The sequence below is a fragment of the Triplophysa dalaica genome, chromosome 16, assembly GCF_015846415.1.
Source record: "Triplophysa dalaica isolate WHDGS20190420 chromosome 16, ASM1584641v1, whole genome shotgun sequence".
Lineage (NCBI taxonomy): Eukaryota > Metazoa > Chordata > Actinopteri > Cypriniformes > Nemacheilidae > Triplophysa > Triplophysa dalaica.
In genome coordinates, this window is record NC_079557.1 from 6,262,239 (window position 1) to 6,284,486 (window position 22,248).

The 22,248-nt window shown below is 39.2% G+C and overlaps 4 protein-coding genes across 5 annotated transcripts; 2 read left to right on the forward strand and 2 right to left on the reverse strand.

The window, feature by feature from the left end:
• Positions 1-527: 527 nt before the first annotated feature.
• Positions 528-9,125, forward strand: scyl1 (SCY1-like, kinase-like 1). Its single transcript, XM_056769884.1, has 18 exons — positions 528-831; positions 1,560-1,700; positions 3,563-3,685; positions 3,793-4,010; positions 4,201-4,291; positions 4,388-4,543; positions 4,625-4,783; positions 5,038-5,145; positions 5,239-5,352; positions 6,078-6,233; positions 6,325-6,513; positions 6,629-6,704; positions 6,832-7,026; positions 7,288-7,415; positions 7,507-7,587; positions 7,659-8,000; positions 8,140-8,218; positions 8,349-9,125. The coding sequence occupies exons 1-18, from the start codon at positions 724-726 to the stop codon at positions 8,471-8,473; spliced, it is 2,589 nt and encodes an 862-aa protein (XP_056625862.1). The 5' UTR covers positions 528-723; the 3' UTR covers positions 8,474-9,125.
• A 1,268-nt stretch (positions 9,126-10,393) lies between these two features.
• On the reverse strand, positions 10,394-12,096 carry rarres3l (retinoic acid receptor responder 3-like). Of its 2 annotated transcripts, XM_056769886.1 has the most exons (6): positions 11,998-12,096; positions 11,737-11,792; positions 11,243-11,351; positions 11,062-11,161; positions 10,893-10,950; positions 10,394-10,707 (listed from the first exon to the last, which is right to left on the reverse strand). In XM_056769886.1, the coding sequence occupies exons 2-6, from the start codon at positions 11,749-11,751 to the stop codon at positions 10,588-10,590; spliced, it is 402 nt and encodes a 133-aa protein (XP_056625864.1). In that variant the 5' UTR covers positions 11,752-11,792; positions 11,998-12,096; the 3' UTR covers positions 10,394-10,587. The 2 variants fall into 2 exon arrangements, with proteins under 2 accessions (XP_056625864.1, XP_056625863.1); XM_056769885.1 differs by having other exon boundaries at positions 10,893-11,161.
• Positions 12,097-12,544: 448 nt separating this feature from the next.
• On the reverse strand, positions 12,545-14,091 carry LOC130438191 (phospholipase A and acyltransferase 3-like). The gene is made up of 5 exons (XM_056770016.1): positions 13,957-14,091; positions 13,762-13,815; positions 13,327-13,435; positions 12,912-13,180; positions 12,545-12,837 (listed from the first exon to the last, which is right to left on the reverse strand). Exons 2-5 carry the CDS (start codon positions 13,777-13,779, stop codon positions 12,721-12,723), a joined length of 513 nt encoding a protein of 170 aa, XP_056625994.1. The 5' UTR covers positions 13,780-13,815; positions 13,957-14,091; the 3' UTR covers positions 12,545-12,720.
• A 3,112-nt stretch (positions 14,092-17,203) lies between these two features.
• Positions 17,204-21,752, forward strand: ints5 (integrator complex subunit 5). Its single transcript, XM_056768913.1, has 2 exons — positions 17,204-17,420; positions 18,382-21,752. The coding sequence occupies exons 1-2, from the start codon at positions 17,347-17,349 to the stop codon at positions 21,407-21,409; spliced, it is 3,102 nt and encodes a 1,033-aa protein (XP_056624891.1). The 5' UTR covers positions 17,204-17,346; the 3' UTR covers positions 21,410-21,752.
• The last annotated feature ends 496 nt before the right edge of the window (positions 21,753-22,248 follow it).

The following is a 22,248-nucleotide window of genomic DNA, read 5'->3' on the forward strand; positions in this document are numbered from 1 at the left end:
AAAACATTTTAATTGAACATGATTGTAAGGACTCAGTCTCGGGATTTAATTGTATTGTTTTAAAAGGAATAGAAGCTTAAGTGAAAAGTAAATATAATTCAGAGTAACACTGTCGAATGAATGAGGCATTTATATAGCGCTTTATTTTGTATTGCTGTACACCCAAAGGGCTTAACAGTCACATGTGGGGGGTCTTTCCTCAATCACGACCAGTGTGCAGCATCCACCTAGATGATGCGACGGCAGCAACAGCACTACGGCGCCGGTGCGCTCACCACACACCAGTTATAGGTGGAGAGAGAGAGCCAATTCAGAGGATTGGGAATATTAGAAGACAATGATTTACAATGGCCAGTGACGGGAATCTGGTCAGTACACTGGGATTACACCCTTTAAGAGGAGATCCATGGGATCTTTAATGACCACAGAGTCAAGACCTCGGTTTAACGTCTCATCCGAAGGACGGGTGATTATATAATTATAAAAGCCTTGATAATGTTTAACTACTTACGCACTCTTACCCAGTAACACCACATAACTACATACCTATTTGTCTTATTTAAGACATGTTAAGGGTAGTAATCGCAACAGTTTAACCACATTAGTATTCTTGAGAGTTGAGTGCTCACTGGCGGGTAGATGGTCCATCGAAAAGCAGTTGCGCCCTCTAGCGGATCGCTGTCCGATCTACAGCAACACTGTGGCCAGGATTGACGGGGAAGGATGTGGTCCTTTTTCTCTCGGGATCCTATCAAAGACTTTAACTATGAAATTTTACCAGAAAACCAAGAAAAGTCAGGCATCTGGACCCTTACTCGGGGCAGGCGCAAGGTAAAAATCAAACATATTAACTTAGAATAGACATATCATCGAAGGAGGCCACTGAAACCCCGGGCTAAAGTTTAGCTGCGTCTCGCTTAGCATTGCGCAATAGCGGTCAGTACAGAGAAGCTGACGCGGGCTTAAAACTCATGTGTTTCTTTTAAATGTGTTACGTTTTTAAAGATTCGGGGTAGTATATGTGGGGGATGTAACATTACTGTTTAAACTATAAACGCTTGTATTGCCGAGGATGTATTTTTGTCATCTTTCCGCAAGGATAGCCACGTAATGTTGTTGATGTGGCCACGTCAACATATAACTGCAGTCATGTCAGAATGTGCTGAATTAAATTAGTCTTTGGTCTTATTTGCTTTTTTGTTTCTGTCTTTGTATGTTCTATCAGTTGTCATCACTCGTGTATTTATATGTAACTTATTTGCTGAGAAAAGCTGCGGATGTTATTGTTTACTGTATCCAGATAGGCCATATTGACAGGTATCTATTATTATAATATACAAAGATTATTAACAGGTAATAATAATTGTATCGGATTATCATTTGCAAAGATTACTGAGAGGTCTCATATTGACAGGTCAAGCAAAAGATAACATAAATCAAATTATTACTTTATTTTTAAGACTAGTTAGGTAATAAGAAAATTCCACTAGTCTCGCACTAAATGTTTCATATGGGAGAATTATAACTTAACCTAACTTCTATGGTCTTTTTTTGTTCAGACTACAGGGGAACCAGTATCAATCTTCATGTATGATGGGTCCCAGGGAACAGAGGAGCAGACACAATTGGCTAAAGCAGCTTTCAAACGCACAAAAACACTCAGACATCCCAATATCCTATCCTACGTAGATGGGTTGGAGGTGAGGGCCCGTGTTTTGTCATATTGATGAAGTGAAAGTGTTAAAGGGGTGTTTTTCTGTGTCTTTGGTATGTTATAGGTAACCAATGCATGTATAAGAAACGTCAAATTGCAAAAATTGTGTCGGGACAAAAAAAAGTAGCGAATGCTCACCCAGACCTGCATGAAACGTCTCGTGTAGCCACACCCCACAAATCTATGTCAGTTTGTGGTATGGTTCGACTAAGACCGCCCAAATGTATACGGAAGTAAGGTGGGCTTACCTGTCAGTACATTTCTTTGGAACCTGATGTTCCAAATATGAGAGGCGTTACATTTCCGTCACACGCTTGCAGTATTAAACCAATCACTACACACTGGTTACCTAGCCTATCATAGCACAACACAAAGCTTTTCACATCGATGAGCTTTGCTAAAAATCAGCATGTTTCAGAGAGGCGGGGCAAAGAGGAGATACAAACATGCATGGTATGAGGAAAATATAGGGTTTTTTAACCTTAAATTGTGTATAAACTAGTGGTGGGCCGTTAACGGCGTTAACGCAGTGAGACTATTATCGCGCGTTAAAAAAAATGTCGCCGTTAATCTATTCTCAAAGTTGGGTTGTGAGCTGGGTCTATACTACGCAAGCTATGATGACTTTCACCTTGATATTTTAGCGCGGATGTATACCAGCTTAACTGCAATGTACCGGGCGAGAACGAGATTTTTCAACTCGCGTGATTCGCGTCATTCGCGGAAGCAGAAGCAGCCTCATCATCTCATAAGCAGGGCTTCATTCGCGCGATTCGCGCAGCAAGTAGGTCTATTGGCTCTTTGCATTAACATATAAATCACTCGCGCTTGACACACCATTCGCGTTTGGTCTGAACACAACATAACGTTACTGTGAAATTACCGCATCAAACGTGACGTGCTAACATGGATGCAGCTATGAAGCCGCCGGGTTTGCTTCAGGGAATATTAATTTTTAAGAAGCTTCCCAATAGAAACATCGACAAGACTAAGGTTGTTTGCACCTTGTGCAATGCGGAATTGGTTTAAAAAAACACTTTCTCTCAACAGGTAGTGGTCTAGCTTTAGTTGAAACCAGTAACTTTGTATTGAGATCTAATGTATTATGGCTCCTGTATGACATATCGCTTGTTGCTCCCTCACTCTTTGTAAGTCGCTTTGGATAAAAGCGTCTGCTAAATGACTAAATGTAAATGTGCTGTAGGAGCTCTTCCAGTCTCAAGTACCACCTAAACGGAAATCATCCCTTAGCTAATGCGGAAGTAAACACAAGTTCATCTTATTGAACATAATTTAATTTTCATCACCAATTATCATAGTAGAACAGCTTTCTCAAGCAGTTTGTGATGCATTTTGGAAACAGGAGATGAGCCCCTGGTCTAATGCGCCACCCGGCTTGAGAAACCCGTTCTCAAAGACTTACTTTTAGTCATTATTTGGGTAGCACACATATTCTGAATGCCTTCGGCAGAATTCAAATGAGCCATTTTAATCTAGATTAATCTAGATTAATTTTGGAATTAATCTAGATTAATCTAGATTAAAAAAATTAATCTATGCCCACCACTAGTATAAACCTAGCATTACATCTGAAACAAACAAAAATACTTGTTATAGCCGTAACATTTGACCCCTTTAAGTATTGTTTAATGGTGCGCAAAATTTGTTTCGTTCATTTGCTCTCATTTCCTCTTGATCATCAGGTTGAGGTGAGCTTAAAGCTTAACCCACATTTTCGAAAGGCTCCTGTTCTAAGACACATACTAGAAAATAATTTACAGTGTCACATTTCGTTCTGATCTTACTAATAATAACTAATAATGTAAAAAATGTCTTTTTTGACATCAGACAGAGAAGAGCTTATACATCGTCACAGAACAGGTGACCCCTCTGACTGCACACCTAAAGGTACAGGCGGAGAAAGGTGGCACCAGAGACTTAGAGGTTTCATGGGGCCTTCACCAAATTGTGGTAAGATATGGACAGAAAAACATAATCACTTTTACACAATGTGTTTATTTAATCATACATTATTTTAGTCTAAAATAATAGATTTATTTTCACTTCTCCCCCATCAGAAAGCCGTGAGCTTCTTGGTGAATGACTGTCACCTCCTTCATAATAACTTGGGCATGTGGGCCATTTTTGTGGACCGTGCCGGTGAATGGAAACTTGGAGGGTTGGATCATGTCACCTCTGACCAGGGAGACTCCACCTTACCACCGCCTAAAGTGATCAACCCAGATTTGGAGAAGTACGACCCTCCTGAGACCCCCGGCAGTGGAGGAGAAAAGTGGTAACAGATATTTGGGCAGAAATCTAGTCTTTCAAAATCTAGTATTCTTTTTCACTCTACTTATTTAATCTAGTATTAGTTTGATAAGTGAAATCTGTTTTATGTAGTTTATGTTATTATTTGAGTTTCACCTGAAGACCTAAAATATCTGTTTATTTGATGAATCTATAAATATGTTGATTTTTTGCAGGACAGGGGATCTGTGGCGTCTTGGTTGTCTCATTTGGGAAGTATTTAATGGACCTTTACCACGTGCATCCTCATTACGATCACTCGGCAAGGTACCAAATCATTTTAAACCTTTGTAAAGTATTTGAATTCAACACATGCATACTATAAGGTTTATTTTGAGAACCTTGTAAACAAACATCTTACAGATTCCAAAGCAGTTAGTCCCGCATTACTGTGAGTTGGTGGGAGCAAACCCAAAGATTCGTCCCAACCCTGCGAAATTCCTGCTGAACTGCAGATCTCCAGGAGGCTTCATGAACAACAGCTTTGTGGAGAGCTGTCTGTTTCTGGAAGAGATACAGGTATTTAAGATTTGTTTGTTTTATGTTTGTCTTGTTGAACCTGGTCAGTCAAATGAGACACTAAAACGCTTGTGTGTGTAGATAAAAGAGCCTGCAGAGAAGCAGCAGTTCTTCCAGGACCTGAGCGAGAATCTCGACTCTTTCCCTGAGGATTTTTGCAAGCACAAAGTGTTGCCTCAGCTCCTAACAGCCTTCGAGTTTGGAAATGCTGGTGCTGTAGTCCTCACACCACTTTTTAAGGTACCAAACTTATAAGATTTTGTGTTTTGTTCATAGCAACACTTAAAACACCCAACCGATTAGTACCGACTCTTTCTATCCTTAACAAACGACGACAACTTCTACTTCTATGGTGACCCCATTTGTAAATCCCTTTGTATAAAAGCGTCTGCCAAATGACTAAATGAATAAATGTAAAATCATGTGAGTTGGGCCTCTTAAGGAAAAAAAAATTATTCTTTTACTGCAGTATAGATGTATGTTTTGTGTGTTAGGTGGGGAAGTATTTGTCAGCTGAAGAGTACCAGCAGAAAATCATCCCAGTCATTGTAAAGATGTTCTCGTCTACCGATCGAGCAATGAGGATACGACTTTTACAACAGGTATAAACAAACAGCCTTAAATTCCTCCTTACATTAAAGACCATTTATTATCATCATCTCTGCTTTTATTGTTTGTCTTCTTATGACTATCAGATGGAACAGTTTATCCAGTACTTGAATGAAGCAGCAGTAAACTCCCAGATCTTTCCGCATGTGGTACATGGTTTCACAGACACAAACCCTGCTATTCGAGAGCAGACTGTGAAGGTATGTGTGAGCTCCATTTGTAATGGAAGTGTATCAACTATCGTTTTGTTTTTCATGGATGTTTAGATTTTTAGATTCAAATTTATTGTCATTACAAATATACAAGTACAGTGTAACGAAATGTAGTTTAGGTCTAACCAGAAGTGCAATTAGCAAGTGCAGTATATACAGTGTGAATAAATACAGAATACATTATTAGGAAAATACTTTACAATGGGCCTGTACTATGAAAATATGACAGTCGATTTGTACTATGAACAATATAAACAGAAGGCTATATACTGTGAACATTAATGTACAGGTGGTTATGAACAGATAACAATATAGACTATACAATAGTGCAAGTGACTTGAGTGTGCATTAGTTACAGACATTAGCTATAAAGTTACAGTTCAGTAGATGAGTTGATGCGGTTATTAAAAGTACAGTGCAGTAGATGAGTTAATGCAGTTATTGAAGTTTTAGTGCAATACATGAGTAGATGCAGTTATACAGTTACAGTGCAGTAGATGAGTTAGTGCAGTTATTAAGGTTACAGGGCAGTAGATGAGTTAGTGCAGTTAGTTATGCAATAGATGCAGTAATGCAATAGATGCAGTAATGCAATAGATGAGTTACAGTGCAGTAGATGAGGTAATGCAGTTATGAGAGTAGTCCATTAGTGCAAATGAGCATTCAGTATAATGTGGATGTGGATACTATTTGTCTTTTCATTGTTCCTGCAGTCCATGCTCCTCCTGGCCCCTAAACTGAATGAGACCAATTTAAACCAGGAGTTGATGCGTCACTTTGCACGACTCCAGGCTCGGGATGACCAGGGACCCATACGCTGCAACACCACTGTTTGCCTTGGCAAAATTGCCCCCTACCTCAATGCTGGGGTAACTAGTCCCATAATCCTTTGATTTTATCATCCATGACATGTGGCTTCTCTTAATGACATCCCTGTGTCTCTCACATCTAATTCTTTAGATGCGCCAGCGTGTTTTAATCTCCGCATTCTCACGTGCATCTAAAGACCCGTTTCCTGCCTCACGCGCAGCTGGTGTGCTCGGGTTCGCTGCCACTCATCAGTACTATAGTGTGACTGAGAGCGCTGCTCGCATTCTTCCCACACTCTGCACACTGACTGTAGATCCAGATAAAAATGTCAGAGATCAGGTATATAAAAATAGAGTTGGCAAAATTGTCTATTATGCAAAGTATTTAAGAGTTAGGTGGTTGGGTGTGTTATCTATTGTTCTTTTACATTCCTGATGTTCTTTTGTTTCCATAGGCTTTCAAAGCCATAAAAAGTTTCCTCAGTAAGCTGGAGACAGTTTCAGAAGACCCTACTAAACTAATTGAATTAGGTATGATGATTATTAGCACGGGTTTTATAATCATTGATGACTGTGAAGGTTGTGTAAAATTCATGGAAATGTACTGGTCAGGAAACCTGTGAATGCATTCATATTTTATTCCACTGTTTCCCCTCAGAGAAGGATGTGACTGCTTCAGGACAGACAGGAGGGTCTGCTGCCACGTGGGCAGGGTGGGCCGTGACGGGCGTCTCGTCCCTCACCTCCAAACTTATACGTAATGCTCCGGCTGGTTCGGAGGCACCACCTGCTGAGAACAGCCAAGCCCCTCAACCTGCAGCTGGACCAGTAACCACAAATACTGCAAGCATAGGTGTGAAGCAAGAGAATGTTCAGTATAGGAAATGTAATAATTTAACCAGAAACTAGTCAAGGGAGCTAGAACAATTTGACAACCATTTTGCACAGAACCAAGATATATGCATTAATGCAAATCATACCTTACCTCAGTTTCCATAGTGATACCTTAACCTACCAAAAATTATGCAAATCAGTATTATAGAAGACTAGAAAAATTATGAGATCAAAAGGGACAAGTTGTTATCTCATCAGTTTCCTCCAATCCTTATTTTAGGTCCAGAGTTGAAAACACACCCGGACAGTGCCTCTGGTACACATGCCATCCCTTCAGAGACATCAAATGAGAAGACGGCAGAGCCTGAAGGAGATCGATGGAAGGATGAGGATTGGGGAAGTCTTGAGGTGAATCTCTAGTTTTTTTAAGAGTTCCATCTTTTTATATTGCGGGAGGAAGCTGAAACTTAAATACTGAAATGTTTTGTTTTTCCCACAGGACTCTGAGAAAGTTCAGACAGACCCAGATGATTGGCATTCTGATTGGTCAGCCATGTCCTCAACACAGAAGAAAAGCAATGTAGGTCATTTGCATGAGTGTAACTTCTGATTTGCTGTCTTTGTCAATCTGCTAAAATAGTATCTCCATAGGTTGGTCGGAAGTCCTCTCAGGCAGTTAAGAAGCAGAGTTCTGATTGGAGCTCCGGCTGGGATGCCGATGACAGCTGGTCCAATGAGAAAGATGCTGATGGTCAGGGTCAAAGTTCACCTGGGGACGAGGGCTGGGGTAATGATTGGGAGGAAGATGGGGGTCTGGCTGATAGTTTCGCCCCGACTCCAAGAAATAAAGCTGCATCCTCAAACGTCGTTCCAAAGAGTGGACAGGAAGGGCTACGACCGGCCAGCGATTATAATTGGGAAGTAGGAAAATCAACGTCATCTGATCTGTTGTCCGGTGTGTCACAAAGGACAAATAATGTGGCTGCTACTATGGTAAGAGAGATTGATACACTGGGAAGACTAAATGAAAACCAGATGCTTTGTTCCAGGTCATTTGAGCTCAGTTAACCCCTGTCTGTCATTAAATAAGAGGGGAATGTATGTGTTAATATATAAGGTGTTTTTGTCATAGAAACCTGATGGCTGGGAAGCAGACACTACAGGTGACTGGGGAACGGAGGAAAATTGGGAGTCATTGGATGGAGAGCAGGGTCAGTTTTCACTTTGCTTTTCAAACCAAGTTTCTACATACTGCTGATTTTTTACAACGAGGATATTTGAACTTTTTCAGTTAGAGGAAACTGAGGTATTAAATACTCTTCCGTTCGATTTGTTCCTCAGGTTTAAGTAAAGCAGAACTAGCAAAGAAAAAGAGAGAAGAAAGAAGGAAGGAGTTAGAGGCCAAACGGGCAGAACGCAAAGCAGCTAAGGGTCCTCTCAAACTTGGTGCACGCAAGCTGGACTGACTTTAAAATGTAAACACTGGACGCGCAGTATAATCCAACCTCTGATCAGTCATGAACTATTTGAAGAGACTCCAGTCAGTGTCAGATTTTAAAGAAACATTCCGGGATGAGAAGAGGAACCTCATAGCTGTCTGACCTTTTTGCAGAAGGGTGTCCATCTGCCACGTCTGCTAAGCAACTGCTTACACACCAGAAGCTATGATATTCCCTTACTTCCAGTACCATGTTTTTATTAATATGTAAAATAATAACATAAGTTTACTGAGTGAGCATGAACTCACGTTCAAGAAAGATAATACGTGTCAAAGCAAGATTTACAAACTATAATCCTAGACATCTGTGTATGTATTCTGATTATACATTTCCATACAGTTTTCTTTTTTCTTGCAATGGATGTGGACTTTAAGGACTTAGTGGATGATACATAGAAACATGTCTCTCCACACTTTGACTGTCAGAAATCTAGTCACGTTTAAAAACAGACAGGTGTTTTCAAAACAGTGGAATCATGGGAGAAAGGTTCTATTACAGCTCATGCGAGGTGTTTTGATTTCATCAAATGTCAATGTTCTTATTTTTGGTTTGTGCCTTCATTTTTCGTCTTGATTGGCAGGACTGCGTATAATAAACAAATCAATAGATGTTTTTTTAAGTTGAGGAGATCTGGTGCAATATTTTAACATGGATCTTATTTAATACGTACAATAATAAAGAGAAACAGTCTCTTTTGGAAGGGACTGTACAGATTCTTGGATGCTCCTTTGCTATGCATTTACACTAAGTCCTGCTAATGGCAGCAAATTTATCAAACACAATGCTGCTTTTTTCTTATTGATGATTAGCAAAAGCAAGTCATCTGCCTTATCAGTATGCATGAAACTGAAACTAAACTTTAATGTCATTGCACTCATATTTCAACATGAAGTTGGGGGGAATTGTGCAGCAGCAAGGCTGTTGAATGAATATAAAAGGTATGTTTTTAGGCAAATACTAAGTTTACAACCATTGGTTTGTGATAGACACTGAACTCAAATAATCATAAATGTAAATTCAATTGTTATTACATTAAGAAGGATAACTTATTGTTTTCACAATCTTATAATCGTATCTAGCAAATGGTAACAAAGGTCTCCGTGAACTATTGTAATATAGGCCAGCAACACTCCAATTTGACCTATAGAAATACATAAAAGAAAACCACCTAAAGATTGTCATGTATACGTCACTCTTGAAAGGAAGCTTCAAATGTAACATTCAGACATGATGGGATCACACTTGTCTAATTTTCTAATTAGAAACTGAGTGTATGTGATGTCTGTGATTGTACAACATGCTTGCTCAAATAATGTCTCCTACTCTTTTGCGATTGCAAGAAATTGTAACAAAGGTTTTATGAAACTGTGTAATACAGTTCAACATCATTGTGCTGTTGAAAAATAACTACACCCCCTGGAATTTCTTGTGGTTAAATTGCACCCTGGTGGTACAGAATTACAAACAAAAAACCTCACGTGTCAATATATCGACACCACAAAGGTGTTTTATTGAAATATTTTTCCTGCTGTCCTGTAGCTTAACTGGTTGTGCTTTGCTTTAGCTGCTTAAAGTAGTGGATTCAGTCCAGGTAAAACACACTAATAAGTGTACAGATTGAATGCATGTAAATCACTTTGTAAAAAAGCATCTGTCAAATACATAAATGTAATGTTAATGTAATAAAGATAATGATACACGTAAAACATTGTACATGCTTATTCAACACTAAATGGCAGAGAGACACCGTAGCTTTGGGATGCATATTTGGTCAAATATTCAACCATATTTGATAATACAGGTATTAACATGATTTAAAAATTTAGAAAATAGATAAAGTGTGAGATTAAAACATTTCACAAATTAAAGATTAATCAGTAAAATACATGCATGTATATCTCATTTTATTTTCTATTAAATCTACTACATTTTTTAATGTTTCATTTTGTGCTTATAAAACTAACCCTAAGTTAAAACATAAACATTTGAAATGTTTGGGTTTTCTATCAAATACATGAACGGATTAATTTACGGACATTATATTTAAGGCAATGTGCTTTGAGTACTTTATTTCCCAATGTTTATTTTGTCTGCTTCTCTTTGTCTTTTGAACCAAAAAGAGTTGCAGCAAGTGCTAAAACTCCAAATCCAACAATTGCAGCAACACCAACTCCAACACCAATCTCCATTGCCTTTCTCACCTGTCAAAAGAGAAAATATGTGATTATCAATGTGTGACAAATTAAATGCTCCTCAAAGCAGCTATACCAAACTAATGTGATTTAATCCTAATCATCAAGTTATGTCAATATTTTACCATAGCGGCTCAATAATCGATAATTAGACCTCTATAACTGACTAATATACATATTTACAAACAGCTTACCTGGCGTGACTCTGGCTTTCCATATCTCAGCTCTGTGACGAAGTGCTCACAATTCCCTCTGAACACACAATAGGGAAGTTTATTTCCCACGAGGCTCTCTGCCTCCCTTAAAATCTCTCTAATAGGGCGAGGCTCATAATTTTCATCCAGAAGGTTGTTGATACTGTACTTGTCTGAGCCTACAACATTCCAGATTTCTTCCTTCTTCACTGTGGCTCTGTCACATGTGACTGAGATCATACTGCATGCCCCAGCGTTGGCATGCTCAGCTATGTAAAGGGAAATTATTAAAAAAAGACTAAGCCAATATGTTATATAATGGAATTTATTAGGATTATCAAATTACTCACTGGGTGGGGCCAGGTGAACCACAAAACCATTACCAACATAGATAGCCCAGTGCTGGTATCCACTCCTGAAGATTTCAATGAGGTCTCCGGGTTGTGGTTTTTCATCATTCTAGGACAAAATAATATCATGTGTCATGTTTAGTTACAGTAATTGAGGATTTTTAATGTCAGCTAACGTTAAACAGAAGCAGAGACAGAAAGTAAAAGTGTTGTTGCTGTTCTCTTAAAAGACATTGTAAGCAAAGACAATCGCTTTATTCATTGTATGCTCTTTCCTCTCATTTAGTTTGTCTTTATGTTTTTTATTACTGTTTCTTTCTCTCTTTTTCTCATTACTAGTCATAGAAGTTGAACCATAAATCAAAATCCTAACATTATACAATAGTAACAAACCCTCAAAGTAGAAACAACGCCCAAATATTCTTCTTCTGGTTATTTGTAATTTACTATATCTTAATTGTTCAAATTCTTTTCAAGGCAGTATATACATTTACCTTTGTCGGTGCCATAGCAACCTTATCAAGCCGCTCTTCTGGTTTTGACACTAATCCTATGACGAACACAGAATAAAAGACATTGGTTTGTTTCTTTTGTATTCCTTTGTTTGTCCAAGTATACACAAAACAAAATACAGCGTTGTGTTTTTCAGGCTTTTGAGCGAGATCGTTAATTTCCGGCAAACACGCAACGTTTACAGTTACGATTTGATCAAAATTTACGCTGCTTCGATAAAATAAATAATGGAAGATACTTACAATCTTACGTATTTGAGCGATATGACCATCTGCGAACTTGTCGCAGTATTTGACATCAGAGATGAGGAATCAGCTGACGGATTTACCAAGAGGAACGACCGACCAATCAGCGTGCAGAAGAGAAGAAAGTCGCTTGGTCTCATTGGTGAACGCCGTAAAGCTCTCTTATTGTTTTTCTACCATAAATGTGTTTATCTTTATATGCCGGATCACCATAAATCTACTTTACGACATGTACATTTTCTGTAAATCTTCGCACGAAGCATATTCAATTATGACAGGCTTGTAAACAAACATTTAACTTGGTGAAAATGAGTGCACATCATGCATTGAGCCTTATGTTGAAGAGAAAAACGAGGAAGAACCTTAAAGCGGTCTGACCAGGTGACAGCTGCAAACAAATCAACAATTATGCTATTCCTTTACTCTATTTACCTTATCATGATTTTTTTATGTAAAATAACTGAATGGATGTGAACTCACTTGACTGCAAATGATAGTGTCATTAAGTGGTAGTAAAACCAAAATATAAACATGGCTCAAAAAGTAAATAGAACAATATTTCCTTTATTAATGGTGAAATACATTATATATTATAAATTATATATTATACGTGGTTCTGTTGTTTGTTGAGAATCAATTAGCTTTGAATGACATTCATTATATTAAATACATTTACTGATATTGAAATTGTAAAGGCCTCGGTTGTGCATGTCGAAGCGTTTATTTTGTCTCCTTTTCTTTGTCTCTTGAGCCAAAAAAGCCAGCAGCATAAGCAAAAATCCCAACGGCAGCCATTGCAAGACCAGCTGCTGCAGCAATCTCCACCTTTGATCGTACCTGTGAGAATGGAAAGAAATTCAGTATCAGTTCACTTTCAGATAACTTTGATGCAATGCAAACAACTGCCGTACCTGGCGGGACTCTGGCTTTCCATATCTCAGCTCTGTGACAAAGTGCTCACAATTACCCGTGACCACACTGTATGGACAAATTCTGCCCACAAGCCTCTCTGCATCCCGTAGGATATCTCCAATATCTCGAGGCACATGTTTGTCATCTAGAAGGTTGTTGATACTGTACTTGTCTGAGCCTACAACATCCCAGATTTCTTCCTTCTTCACTAAAGCTCTGTCACACGTGACTGACATCATGCTGTAAGAACCAGCGTTAGCATACTCAGCTGTAAATGAAAAGATAATGAAACTAAGACGTTTCTATGGGAAAAAATATTAGTCTTTATGTTCCAATAATTCTTTATTAGTTATACTTGTGTATTTGATGCTGTATTTTACTGTGATATAAGATATATTTTTTTTCATAACTCACAAGGTGGGGCCAGGTGAATCACAAAACCATCACCAACATAGATAGCCCAGTGCTGGTAACCACTTCTGAAGATTTCAATGAGGTCTCCTGGTTCTGGTTTCTCATCATTCTGGAAGACAAACATATGGGGTGTTATATTTAACTGCATTTTGGGGGGGAATCGAGACTGCTTAACTATATAGGAACAAAACTGAAAGTAAAGTGAACGGGTTGTGGCTGCTGTATAAGACTTTGTAAACGAAGGCATCCGCTTATTGTTTTCAGCTTTCTCTTTCCCTCGGTTAACGACACTTTGAGATAGTCCAAGCAATGAACTATATTCTCAACAAAAACCACCGAAGTAAAAACTATGCCAAAAATAGTCATATTTTTCATTCTTATTTGCCTACTTTTAATTTTTCATTCTTTACAATCTTACTGCTAATGCACATTTACCTTTTTAGTCGGTGGCATGGCAACCTACAAGTTGAATCCGTTTTGACACTGATCCTTGAAATGCACAGAATGAAATACATAAGGTAAACAAAACAGGCTTTTTCAGTCTTTAAGCGACTCAAATACATACTATGCGATCACAAATTAATAAATATAGGAGGTGTTTAGATAAAATAACTAACATTACATACTTACAATTATGTGTTTGTGAGTTAGATTACTATCCATGCAGTTTTAGAAGAGGTAAGAGTAAAATCAGAAGTGAAGAACCGGCTTGTGAATTATAAAGAGGCGGAATTGTCGTCTAGAGAACGAAATAGCTTGATCTCATTGGTGAACGCCCTTAAAGCGCTCTTCCTTTTTTTCTGTAGCTATACTGGCTGGAGAACACTCCAAGAAAACTCCTTTTAAAATCTGAACAGACTTGACATCATATACTTGCAGACTTTTTGAAAGTTTCAGATAGAAACTGGACCTGCGTTCTAATCAGCATCCTATCCGTCCTAATAGTATTCGAAAGTATAATTAGCTGAATCCGAAATGGTACACTTCCTTCCTTTAAAGTTGGCAAAAAGCAGTATGCGGGGTAATAGTATTTACAAGTCGTCATTCACAAAACAGTAGGCGAGAATAACCCTGTTGGTGGACTTTTTCTCGCGAAATTTGGACGTGCTTATACTAATGTTGCGTCCGAAAACGCCTACAAACGTAGGCTACTATGTAGTAGGCTAGAAGAAACAGTACTTGGACAGAGTAGTTTTCGAATCATTAGTATTCATAAAATCGTAGGCGAGAAAATTTCGGATGGGTTACTTCGTCCAGATTAAGGGTATGTGTCCACCAAGGCGTTTCTGCCGGTGTGCGCGTGTTTTTTCATTTGTTTCCAGTGGAAAGGGCGGCTGGTGTTTTTTTCCGTGCTCACCCAACCTGATCGCACCCAATTTCGTATAAATCACACGCTGTTGCATTATCGTCTAATACGTACGCCAATTTGCGCAAAAAAGGCGTATTTATGCACGGAAAATCGCAATTTGGCGTCCGTATTATACGGTAATGCACAGCGCGTGTTATTACGCAATTGGTGCTTTGCGTTTTCCCAACGATCAACGCTGGTCTTCTATGGAATCTTTTTTGTGTCTTTTATATTCAATCACAAATCTTCTGTTTATGAGTAAAACGAATTAATTTTTTTATAAAAAAATTAAAGATCGCCAAAAAACTCCGAAATTGATAACAAAAGTATTTGCATTGCGTGCTAATCTTTTGATTTATAAATTTTTCTTTGTGCACTTTTCATCACGAAAGCCCAAATGTTGCTTTCTTTTCTGCTGTCTTTCTTTTGCGGGTCGAAAAGTTTTGCTTGCGAGTTGAAAAGTTTTGCTAGCGTATAAGGCTAAACCTCAATGGGGGTGTCTATTCACAACTACTATGTGCACATCTTTCACATGTTATTATTAAAGTTTTAAACCGTTGTAGCATTTAATCTGTTTTTTGGCCAGATATATCTATCTTCATTATTGGTTATTATATCTTCATTATTTTTATTTATTCGATGTGTTGTGTATTGTTCATTTCATCCCATGCAGACACATACGACCATTTTAAAAGAGAAAAAAATACAACAGTGTACAAACTGTTGCAGCTAGGGATGCACCGACATGAACATTCTGTGGCGAAACCAATACCGAAAATTCTGGATGCACTATAGGCCGAAAACCGATACCGAAATTTTGTTTTAAAAACTTTGAAATAGTTTTTATTGAATTCTATTAATTAAACGCACTAAAACCACAACAATTAAGGAGAACATATTTTAAAACAATACAACAAATATACATTTCCTTGTCATATTAACCAATCATCTCAACATTGAATTATTAGGCCTATATGTGTAACAGTAGTCAAGTTACAGTCAAACTCAAACTCATATGAGAAGTTTATATGTGGTTCATAAAAAAATATGGAAATATCATCTTTTCTTCTAAACAGGCTTAACATGAGGTTCAGTGATATCAGCACCAGATGACGGTCCACGTGAGCTACATCATCACTTACTGACAGTTCGTTCCGCTGATCAATTACGTCTGTAAAGAGTCTGTTGCGTTTAAAGTTCTGCTTTACAACGAGCACGAGCCAATGAGCGTGATCTCCGATAATACAGAAACATAAAGCCGATCACGTTCAGTCGTGCATCACAGAGCTTACGTGTCAGTTTCTGTTCGGTGGTTTTGAGCTTTTATTGTTAAATGTTTTAGTTTTAGACTTTGTTGCGGCGCGCTCACATAATCGTCCTTTGATAACAGCCAGTGAGAGAGAACGCGAGCACTGAAGGGATGCGCGGGCGCTGGATATTTCGGCTTTTGATTCGGCCAGTTCATTTTCTGTCATTTTCATTTGTTGAAATGTTTGTTCAGAAATGCAAGACTTTCTTTTCTGTTTATTTGAATTCTGAAAAATAATGTATATTTGACATTAAAAGTCTACCATTTGTCCCCAAGGGTTTGTTTCAAACTGAACAGACATTGATAGACATTATTTAGATATTAATTATGAACATCAAATACTATTTTGAATTCTGAAAAATAAAGTATATTTGACATTGAAAGTCTATACTTGGTGCCTAAGTGTTTGTTTCAAAATGAACATATATTGATTATGTAGATATTAGGGATATTAAGTAAATATTATATCTAGTAAAATAGAAAGCACTATGCAAAAAATAACTAAAAATGTAGATTATGCATTTGCTAGCGTTTTCAGATATTGTACAGTATATGTTCAACTTCAGGTTCCTTTCGAACATTAAGTTTCTTTCAGTGTTTTGGTTTACCCTTAAAATCAAATCAGAAAAAGGTTGGATGTTGTGATAGAATTCTTCTGCAGATATGGGAGCACAAGAACTAGACACAGAGGCATCCAGCTTTTAAATTCATTTATTTCAGGGAAGACAAATCCTTATATAAGACACCTATTATAACCTAATGGTATAGAAACTATATGGAAGAAACATCTTTATTTAGTGCAAAACAAGACACATGTTATACCAAATAAGGTATAGAAAACATAGCATGTCAGACAAAGACTGTTTAGCTTAGAATAAATCACCTTCCTCCACATTTAGCCAGATGTCTGCTCAATGAGCAGTAAAACCACACATAGGCTACACTTATACATTCATTTAATGGGCTTATTAATCTATGGGGAAAATAATATCAAACAGTACATAAAAGTCACCGAAATCAATGCGAAAATAAGAACATAAACTACAAAGACTTTTGGGAGCACGATCTGCGAGAAACCATACATGTGTACTGAAACCTGTGGCGCTGCGGGCCTGCAGCTGGATATATCTCACATTTGTGCTCAAAGTCTCTCCCACACTGTAGAGGGCGATGTGTATGGCCAACCGTTATATTCCCTATGCCGAAATAATGTTATTGCACTTCCGGTGTATGCTCGTCATTCATTGAAACGGAGTTCTAATCTTTAAAAGTTGTAAATTTCGCCTGTCTTAATAATTAATAACTGTCATTTTCACGTAAATAAAATATTGTACATGGAGAATTGTGCTTGAGTGCCTCAACGATGTCTGCCATGTTCGAGGGGAATGCATTGTCAGCCATGCAGACCTCTCACTGCCACACTCTAAACAATTACAGGTGAGATAAAATAATCTTTCAGGTTGATCTATAACTAATTCTACAGGTTGATCAATAATAAGACAACTTAAATAGGTCAGAAATTACAGTTTACATTTATCTGCATCAAAATGGATGAATTATACGGAACAACACCACGTCTCGTTCTTCCTTTGATGTCATTATGGTTAGATGGAATATTTATAAGCATTGAATAGTAGGTTCTCTACAGTATGTTAGGAAAGGTTTGAGGATAACTACGTTAATGCTTATGCTAATGTTTTGTACGTTTTATCGTTAAATGGTAAATGGCATACACTAACTTGACTGTCATTTCTTGGATGAGAGTTTGCTATACTTTTTTCGGATTCAGGAAACTTTTGACAATGTAAACAACTTTACACAGCTTAAACATTAATAAACACGATATATTTGTAATATTATTACTCCTTTATAAAATATATCAGGGCAATTGAACTTTGCAAAATGATCAAATAGGGTGAAGTGGAATTGTAGGTCATTCTAGATGATGTATAGTGGTGGGTGGTATGAACAAAATTTGTTTTTAAACAAAAACATCAACCGAGTCATTTTCTTTCATATTATTTGTATGTCATTATAGATACATTGTTATTCAATATGTGCATCATGACATTTTATTTCTTCAGAAAGATGTATACCTTTACACCGCCAGCTCTTATGTAAAGAATGTCACACAGTTACTACTGACAAATTATGTCTAAATGTATTAAATTGTTATTCACTATGAGCATCATGACATTTTATTTCTTCACAAAGATATTTACCTCTACACCGCCAGCTATTATCTAAAGCATGTCACACAGTTACTACTGATAAATCATGTCTATATATAATAAAGAAGCGATGTGAACAGATGTTTGTAGTTTTGTGATGTGAGGGCTAAACTTATAAAATATTTTTTTTCTGCATACACTAACAGTCCTATTTTCCTCCCTTTTAGCCCTCAAGAGCTGGCTTTAGAAATTAAGGCTTTCATCAGCGGTGTTGACCAGACGCAGGGGCGTAAACTCAACGTTCGCGATCATGCCCGATGTGCAGTGCGTCTCCTTCGAACGGTACCGGCATGTCGCGGTGCCGTCCTAGAGCACTTAAGGGGCGTGTATGATGAATATGTTGCAGCTTTCCTACAAGATCTGGAGGCAGAAATTGAAAATGGAGGCAACTGTATGAGTGCAGCAAGCAACACCAGCGTTTCCAATCTAGAGGATGTCATTAAAGAGGTTCATGCAGTCCTCTCAGAATTTATCAAGCTTAGTCCTAAAGCTTGGGCACCACTTGTGTCCACATGGGCCATAGATCTTCTCGGTCAGCTAAGCAGCAAGCACGCAGGACGAAGGGCAGCTCCTCACTCCTCCAGCCTGAATGAGCTGCTGCAACTTTGGATGTCGTGTGCAGCCACTCGGTCACTTATGGAGTGCTACTCTCAGTGTCTGGCAGCCATGTTGGCATGGTGTCCCGATGCCTGTGTAGATGCGTTGCTGGACACCTCGGTTCAGCACTCGCCTCATTTTGACTGGGTTGTTGCCCACATTGGCTCTGCTTTCCCTGGTACTATCATCAGCAGGGTGCTGGCTTGTGGACTCAAAGACTTTTATGCACATGGATATTCCTCCGCTGAGAAGATGAGTCAACAGCAGGCAATAGACAAGAGCAGTAGGGTCCCCAAAATAGGCTCAGTGGTTGGTATCCTTGGACACCTGGCCTCCAGACATTCAGATAGCATCAAGAAAGAGCTTCTCAGGATGTTCCAAGACAGTTTGTCCGCTCCGTCTCAAAACATACCGCCACATTCATCTGGGGCAGGTGGGTGGGAGAACTCCCCTCATCTCCGGAGGGCCACCGTACCCTTTTTGCTTCAGCTGGCTGCTCTGTCACCTACACTCCTGGGTGCTGTTTCTGCAGAGCTGGTGGAGTTTCTCCGACCACCTGTACTACTTCAACTGCAGGCTCAGTTTCAGGCTTTGCCCCGGGAGGAGCTTGAGAACATGCTAGGTCTAGCTGTGCATCTCATTAGCCAAAGCCCTTCAGGTGGAGCAAGGGTGCTAAAGTTCCTCGCTGACACTGCTACACCATCTTCTGTGATCATATCAGGTCCTACACCCTCTCCCCATGACAGTATTCGAGAAGCCTGTGATCGCTTACTGCAAATGCTCCTGCTACATCTTCACAAACTTGTGCACAACCGTCCGGAGGGTGAGGAACCCTACCAACACCATTCAACTGCCTCTGGTTCAGCAATGCCACAAGTGATTCCATTTCTAGATGAGCTCCAGGTCCACATAGGGGAACTATGTGGCGAGACCCTCCGGCTCGAGCGGAAAAGGCACCTTTGGTTGCATCAGCTCCTGTGTCTGTTATCTGTATATGGTGGCGCAAGTGTGGCCACTGAAGCTTTGTGTCAGCTCTTCACCCAAGCCCGCAATTCAGAAGAGCTTGCCCTGGCCTCGCAACTGTACACCCCACTCTCCACTTCTCTTTCTGGCTTGCTTCCCTCTACAGTAGCTCGCTGCGTTGCCCAGATCCAGACCCAGAACCTAAACAACAAAGAGCTAGGTCAGCTCCTGAACAACCTTGCTACAGCCGTACAGAGTGAGGAGGAGGATCGTAAAAACGAAGCGGAGAGATCAACTCAGTCGTCTATGTCTGCACAAGTCAGGATCGCTGTTGCCAACCACCTTCATGATTTCTGCCCCTTGCTTCTTTATGGTGACACAACGGTATCTCGAGCTACTGCCCGATTGCTGTCATGTAGCCAGCTTCCCCGAGCGTGTTCTCCAGCTCATCTATTACTGATATGTCGAGCGGCAGTCTCTCATTTCTTTGTGTCTGTACGACAGCGAGGGGAGTGCGTTGACGTAGGATCGCAGACAGGAGAAGAGGAAGTGGGCCACTCCATGCGTCTCTTGTCACGTCTGGCAGGCTACTCCCCTTTGACACTTAAAGCTGTCCTTCAACAACTGGTGGAAGGTGCCTTACACAAAGGAAACAGAGATTTGTTTGGAGGTCTGCAGGAAAGTCCAGGTGATGACATGACGCACCCACCCAACCACCTGGGTGTCTCACTTTTGGGCATCAACTGTAAATTTGGCACCTCTGTTAACTTCTCTGGTAGCGTGTGGTCCGTGTTTCATTCTGGTGTTATTGGAAAGGGTTTAAAACCTCCCCATACTCCCTCGCACCCAGATCCAGACAGAGTCATCCATAATATACAGACCTTACTTTCAGTGACTGTTCAGTGCTGTAGTTCAGGTGGCGGAAGCACTACAGGTAACGCTAGAAACGGCTCTGCTGCAGATGCCGCTAATGGCCGCTACCCTCATGCCAAAGAAGCGCTTGCTTCAGAAGAGCTTCCTCCCATTAATGCAGAAGCTGCAAAGGTCATCGCGGTAACCCTGGTTGAGAACATCTGCCCAGATGTAGCAAACGGAGAACTGTCATGGCCACCAGAAGAACATGCGAAAACTACAGTTGAGCGAGACATACACATTCGACGTTGCTTTGAAGGAAATGCTGTGTTGTTCCATTTTCTTTGTGTGGTCGCAGCTGGACGTCCAGCTTTGTGCTACTGTTCGGTTGTTTTAAGGGGCCTACTTTCCACCTTACTGGCCCATTGGGAAGCATCAAGAGAACAATTGGTATCAGACTCCCCCTGGCATCTTCAGGCCTCTTGTTTGCTTGTATCATGTATGGGTGAGGGACAGCTTCTACCACCAGTACTGAGCAACATCCATGAGGTCTTCCCTCACATCTCACCATTTGAAGTTAGGCTCCTCCTGTTGGGTGTATGGGAGTACATGCGAGGCAACAGCCCTATGCCACAGAAGTTCAGTTTCTGTGCTGATCAGGGACTGTTCTTTCGGGACTTTTCACGGGATGGCGATGTTGCACGCTATATTGCACCCATCCACAGTGTTCTCCATAAGAACATTGAGCGTCTGGGACACCTTTGCTGGAGATTTCAAGTTTAAGTTCTGTTACATACTGTTGTTTCAAACCTGGAGGCCATCGGTTCATCAAGGTTCCACATTTCTCTTCCATTTAATTTTTTTCAACAAGTAGTGCTTAAATGTAAATTTGACACTTCTAAAGAGAACATGTTGAGGTGGGAAATCTAGACAAAGAATTCAGTATATTTCTGATGAACGTAATTACTGTTCTGCTAACCGTCACCTCTGTTTTTGTATTAGTAAATATGTCTAGCCAATTTTTTGTAGATTTTTTAAGGACTGAAAATGTTTATGCATACATTGGAATGTAATACACTTTCTACTTGCATTTGTTGTTTGGAAACCAGTAAAGATCTTAAATGTTTGATGTCTCTTTTTTGTCTTGACCGTGATTAAGAAAAATTTTGAAAATATTTATTCACCTAAAACAGAAAGTTAAGTATACCCTTAAGAAAATGAACCATGGTTTTATTATAGTAAAAATGATTAAACATGTTTTTTATTTATTATTACTGTTTATTTATAAATGTATATAAGCTGTTTATTCTTTTTATAAACATTCTTTTACTATAAATATCATGGTTAAACTATAAAAGCTATTGTTAATGTAGTGAAACCATAGTTAATTTTTACTATGAGTAGGCTTGTTTTAATTTGCATATCATAACTGCCTTAGCACATGAAATATAATTTTAAGTAATAACTGTGCTAAACGATGATTGCATAAGTGTAATATGATGCAATTTCCTCACACAATTATCTTGGATAAACAAGTATACATTTAAGATTTGGATTCGTTGCCATGGGAAGCGTGATCTATAGAGGCCCGTTGTTACCCAATGGTATTCCAGCTAACACAC